Source organism: Branchiostoma floridae, chromosome 3, assembly GCF_000003815.2.
Source record: "Branchiostoma floridae strain S238N-H82 chromosome 3, Bfl_VNyyK, whole genome shotgun sequence".
Classification (NCBI taxonomy): Eukaryota; Metazoa; Chordata; class Leptocardii; order Amphioxiformes; family Branchiostomatidae; genus Branchiostoma; species Branchiostoma floridae.
The window spans coordinates 8,596,175-8,602,301 of record NC_049981.1 but is presented as its reverse complement, the minus strand read 5'-3'; the positions used below and the strand labels follow the sequence as shown (position 1 = coordinate 8,602,301).

The following is a 6,127-nucleotide window of genomic DNA, read 5'->3' as shown; positions in this document are numbered from 1 at the left end:
ACCTAGCTTCTGTTAGGGACGTCCCTGGAAGAGGAAGTTTAACGGAGTTCTCTTCCCGTGCTTGATAAGAGCTACACCTCAAGCACATATGATTCTTTGAAAAGTGTCTGTGGATCAAACCATTCCGGTCCAAATAAAGTAGAGCAGCTTTCGTAACCCCTTCATTAACTATTGGTCAGTTAGAACTGAGTACTCTCTCTCGCCCCCTACATTTTTCTGAAAACGTGAGCAAGGACTGCCAAGAGCAGGGAGGGAGTACGTCAACGCACACCACTCACACGGATGTGTATGTGGTCTGCATACCGTGAGCGGTGGCGTGCGTCGTTCGTTGTGCAAGTGGTGAATGCACGTGCTTGCAACGTACTATCTCTGTGTGATTGCCACGTTACCGTATGCAGTCCTTACTTACACGTGCTGTGTGCGTAATGTTTCCGTACTCACTACGCAAGTGTTTGCATCCACAGCCAGAACGCAAAGAAATTTCTGTATGCCCGTAACGTGCCTGCGTGCTACCAAATCCGTTGGATTCCGTATGATGTCGTAGGGAGCGAACGAAATCAACTTACGGATCCCAACAGATTGCCTATGTTTTTCACGTAGACAGCACGCAGTTGCACGTACGGCGGGTGGTTCCCTTAGCTTTATCCGTAAACTTTTGCCGAAAAGCCTCTGGAGCTAGCCTTGTAGTATAGTACACGTCTGATTGGTAAGAAATGTAGAAATTCATCCGTTATTTCTGTAATCCTTATGTACATTTGTATCGATATAACTGCTGGAGACTGTGTATTGTCCCTTCTGGTGTTTGTTAGGTAAGGGTCGGAAATGCATGTGACTTATGTACTCTATTTTCAATTTCAGACATGGGTGGGGACGCAGGTAGGCGCCACCTACTGGTTTGGTCTGTCCGACATCGTGGCTGAAGACGGCTGGCAGTGGGCGGACGGGACGGACTATGACCCTTCAGTCACGTGAGTAGGCGTCAGCATGGGATGAGGACAGTGAATAAGCCCTTTCGTACATTCGAGTACACTTGCTCGGGCGACAGGAATGATGGGTAATACGAGGGTATTTACAGAAAATTACCTGTCATTACCTTCGCCAGAAGGTGATGTTTTGAGCGTGTTTGTGTGTCTGTCTGTGTGTGTCTGTCTGTGTGTCTGTTAACCAAACAGCATAACTCGACAAGCCTTGGACAGATTGAAAACGAAGGTTATATTCGATAATGGCCCCCTAGCAGATTTCCTATGGTACTGCAGCAAGTCTTATTCTGGCCTGGACATAATGTGGTCGTGATTTTTAAGTGGTAGATAGCCCTTGGGACAGAGAATAAGTGTTCTGACTTTGAACGCCTTAGCGACTCTTTTTAACTGGAGGCGCCAGTTTCCTTTCAAACTTTGGACGAGAATAGCTGGAGAACGTGATAACGGATCGTCATGACTTTTGGTATGTAGATAGCCGAAGTGGCGACTTACATGATTAGATACTTAGCATGCAAACCAACAGCTAATTTGCATAATTGATGAGGAAAGTTTATAAATCCACTGCATTCCGTGATAGGACTTTCAAGCGTGTCGCATATGTAACTGAGAAATGTCAATAGATATTGATTATGCGGATGACGACCTCATTTGCATAATCATTAAGAAAATTATGATAATTCCATAGCCATAGTGTAAATGATGGGAATTCCATACAACATTATGAAGCTTAGGAAAGGTGAACACTATTAGACATAAATCATAAATTAGTTTTCGCAGCCGACTTTATTATTAGCTTAGAGGAATCAAACATAGTCTTGGTCTTTGAATAGTTAATAATTGTGTCAAGTTTGCTGTCGTTAATGTAAAAACAGTCCACAAAACCTTTCATCAACAAATCACGTATCTGGCTATTATTCAATCTGCCTGTTATATAGCAACTCACTATATTCTAGCAGCTGTAAAAGAAGAACCATTGAGAGTTCAGAAATGAAAATTGATATGTAATTTACAGAGACGCTTACTATCTTTATATAGTTAAAATTTAAGCTACCTACAGTAACTATAAGAGGGTCAGATCTAGAAGAACTAATCTTCTAACAGGCTTCCATGGGTGTCTTCCATGGGGGTCATCTTGAACTCAACGCTTGTCTTTGGCAGTCCGTTCTCAGGAGACCATCTGTGCGCCCCAGTCACTCATAAAAACATGAACGACAAATTAAGATCTATACCTTAACCATTGTGCCAAATTTCAACTCATTACACGTGAGTCTTCATTTACGTCTCGAAATTCATTACGGAAGTCACGTGATTTCTCAGGACGTGGCCTTTTGCATATTACCCAGAATTCCTGTCGCATGCACATGCTTTGAATGGTAAAAGGGCCTATGCGAGGGCTTATATGGCATCATAATGTTCTTGATGTGTCTCCTACATGGAGATATGTTTTACCTGCTTGAAAAGAGCAGGTCTTGATTCTGGTAGGGATGTTAAGCGACGTCTGATGGGCGAGCTTAATAGTATAGTGTACGACCGTTTGCAAAAAATTCCAAAAACTGTACAGGAATGTCAGGAATGTAAGATTCCGCGCGTGCGTAGTTGCATCCTGCGGGACTGAACCATTGACTCCACGGGTAAGTTTTCCAGTCGAAGTAAGGGCACCATACCGATATACGTGTGCACAGGAGTGTTTTCCGTATTCGCGCAAGGCGATTTTTGACTGATCGCCGAGCAAAATTGAGAAAAGCCTAGGACTTCGGACGTACCCGAATTGTAGTATGTAGTATGGTGGTCATGGAAATGTAAACATTTGAAACAGGGGATAAAAGATTGTTGAAATATGTTCCTCGGAAAATGACCTGTGAGTCGTGGAAATCACTTCCGGGTTCGGTCGTGGTTTATGTGTCCAGGAGTTTAAAAGTTTGGTGGCCTTCTTCATCCTTTATATAATATCTTTGTTTCAAAAATGCAAACTGATGTGTGAAACAAGCATTGTTTGAGCTTAAATGATTTATCATGTATAACATGTGGGGGGTTGTGAGATAGCGATGTGATAGTTACCTTTGCCAAGAAGGTTTTGGGTAGCGTTTGTATGTGTGTGTGGTTGTAGAAGACCACCATAAGTCAAGAACTGGATGGATTGTATTGATATTCAGTATGTGGGTAGGTATTGTTGAGACCTGGAAACGATAAGATTTTTGGCCCCCTAGTAGCCTGTTACGGTACTGCTGCAGAACTTCCTGGTTTGATATCTCGAGTTCTGGACATGCTGCGGCTATGAATCTTAAGTGGTATGCAGCTCTTGATGCTGTAAGTAAGTGGTATAGGTTTGGGACCCCAGCGGCTTATCTTGGAACTGCAGGACAGGTTTAGCTTTAGGTGTCAGACTTTTAAAGGGAATAACTTAAGAAGGGGTTGACGGATTGTTATGGTTTTTGGTATGTGGATAGGTTACGTGATGCTTAATATAATTATATATTAATTATGAAGAATTATGCAGAGTGGAAACTAATTTGCATAATAAATTGGGAAATTGTCTAAACATGCTCAGTTCAATTATTGGACCATTACAACATGTGACCTTTATAACTGGGAAAGAGAAGAATATTGATAGATATACATTATGCAAAATAAATACCTAATTTGCATAATTAATGAGAAAATGCAATAATGTCATTTTGGTAAATGACTGGAAGTTCTTACTTGTAGCATTTGGAAGTTATGTACAAATGAACATCGTTGAACATTAACTATGCAAATTAGGTCCTTATTTGCATAAATTAGCAGAAAAGGCGATAAAAGTCTCCTTTCTTAACATATATTGCGCATGTCTGTTTGTTGGAGATGATCAAGTTATATAGTTTATGCAAATGAGAGCCTTATTTGCATAATTCATGACAAACACAATTAATTCAGCAGTTGTGAAAGATAGAATCATTTGGCGAAGGTATGGGGTCGTAGAACTCTAGTTCAACATGTGTGACTCGCTCTATGTGGTGCGCCGTATCCGGACCATGAAAAACGGCCGTATCTCGATGCGTCCGTGCGCGTATGACTACACATCAGTTATTAATTCATACCCGCGTGATACTAGTAGCCAAACATATAGCATATGCAATTTAAAAATAGAGAAACATCGATAGACATAAAATACTAGTGATACAAATTGTTTTCTAATTTGCATAATCATTCAGAAATTGTTATAATATCAAAGTGTTTAATGATGATAATTTTATTCTTGCAACATTTGGCAACTACGATATTTGAACGTTATCAGACATAGATCGAGTAAATTAGGGTCTCATTTACATAAATTAATTGAAAATACTACATTAGCTTTCGTTGCTAAGACTTAGATATTTGTATCTATCTATCTATCTGTCCTATCTATCTATCTATCTATCTATATATCTATCTATATATATATCTACATCGATACTAGCCAAAACCCTTTTTTAGCATATTGTTATTTAGCTAGAGAGGATGATCAACTGATATCATTCATGTAAAATAAGGCCCTGATTGTAAAATCGATGAGAAGCATTTACATTATTGGGAGGACAACTTGTAAAGGTGTTGATACACCTGTTTTGTCCTCCCTTCCACTTGTTTTTGCATGTGGTAAATTCAAATAAAGAAATAAAGAAATTAGTTCACCCTTCACTCACAAGGGACCCCCTTTGACAGCAATGCTCTATGAACATCCATCGCCAGACGAATGGAATACGACTATTAAAACCCATTAACAACAACAATCTGTACAAATTATAAACATTAAAACCGTCGCTATGGCAATAATCTTAATTGCCACACTTTTTGTGATTCCGGACCAATATCTTTAGAACCTCTGGATGGATTGCGATCACGTTTGCTATGGGGATAGATATTGTGAGCCATTGTGCTATAGTGTGCATTAGAAGTTTGCTACAGTTTTGTGGTTCGTTTTAAAAAAATAATTTACACCCCTTTTGGTCAGGAGTAGAGTGGTCCTAGTCAGTTTGTTTAGATGGCCAATTGGCTGGAGGCAACCCACCCACCTTCACCAGCTGGGTGCAATTAGTCTTTAGTTTCAGTGTCCTGCAGTCATTATGGTTTCTTCTCCACCTTCTAGCATCTCCTTCAAAAGTGTTACATTTATCAGGTTGTATGCAATGTACATCTACAAAAGTGAATGTCACCTTAAGCTTGTTACCTCCATGAAAAATGGAGGTACTGTTTTTGTTTTATGATGTTTTGGGGGTATATATCAGTTTTTGCAGTTTTGTGGTTGATTAAAAAATATATTAGAGTAACTGTGACCATCCCTGTGACCTCTGTATGGAATGAACCATTATATACCCATAAGGGATATGTGCCAGGTGCAGGTGTAACAATAGGAAATAAAAATGAAATGGCTAGGTCACTATAAAGGTGTAGTTTTGGATCTCACTGTTTATATTAAGTAGATATATAAGAACAATGATGGAATAATTTTGGGAAACGTCAAACCATATCAACCCTACGCACCATCACAAAACCAAATACTGTAAATGCAGAAATGTTCGCGGTGGATTAATATTCGCGGTTTTCGCGGCGGTCGCTTCACCGCGAATTTAAAACCACCGCGAATATTTTTCCATAACAGTAAGAGACTGCAGTGCATGGTGCTACCTCGAAATTAAAACCACCGCGAAAATTCCATTTTTCCGCTACCGTGAAATTAAATCCCCGCGAACTTAAATGCATTTACAGTATTTCATGCAGGTTTGAGTTTTCAGACTCTTGTTTTTCCTTAATTTACGTTCGGATACCAACAACATTATCTCACTGTATACAAGAGTCAAAAAACGGTGAAGCACATGCATGAATACTTTTTCGCCTCACTGACAGGAAATACTTGACATTTGATCTGACGCTGACCATGAATTATTCCCTGCTTTCATTTTAGAAACTTGGACATGAAGGGATAAGCAGAGATTGTTCAGCTATCTCATGATATGATTCTCTAAAAGGGGGGGGGGGGTGCCCACAAATTTCTAAGGGTCAAAATGGAACACCTGTTTGGAACATCCACCTGTTGGGGGTAACTTGGACACCAGTTTTAGGCCACTCCCTAATGTGCTCCTCTGGATGACAAAGACTAGGTCTTTTTTCACAGTCCCAGACTAGCA

At 40.1% G+C, this 6,127-nt stretch overlaps 1 protein-coding gene across 1 annotated transcript in view; it reads left to right on the top strand.

Annotated features, from left to right (window-relative positions):
• LOC118411508 overlaps positions 1–6,127 on the top strand; it is a 71,047-nt gene that overhangs the window by 8,108 nt on the left and 56,812 nt on the right. Inside the window, exon 3 of the mRNA XM_035813815.1 lies at positions 859–968. Within this exon, the coding sequence (XP_035669708.1) occupies positions 859–968 (110 nt within the window). The remainder of the gene's footprint in view (positions 1–858; positions 969–6,127) is intronic.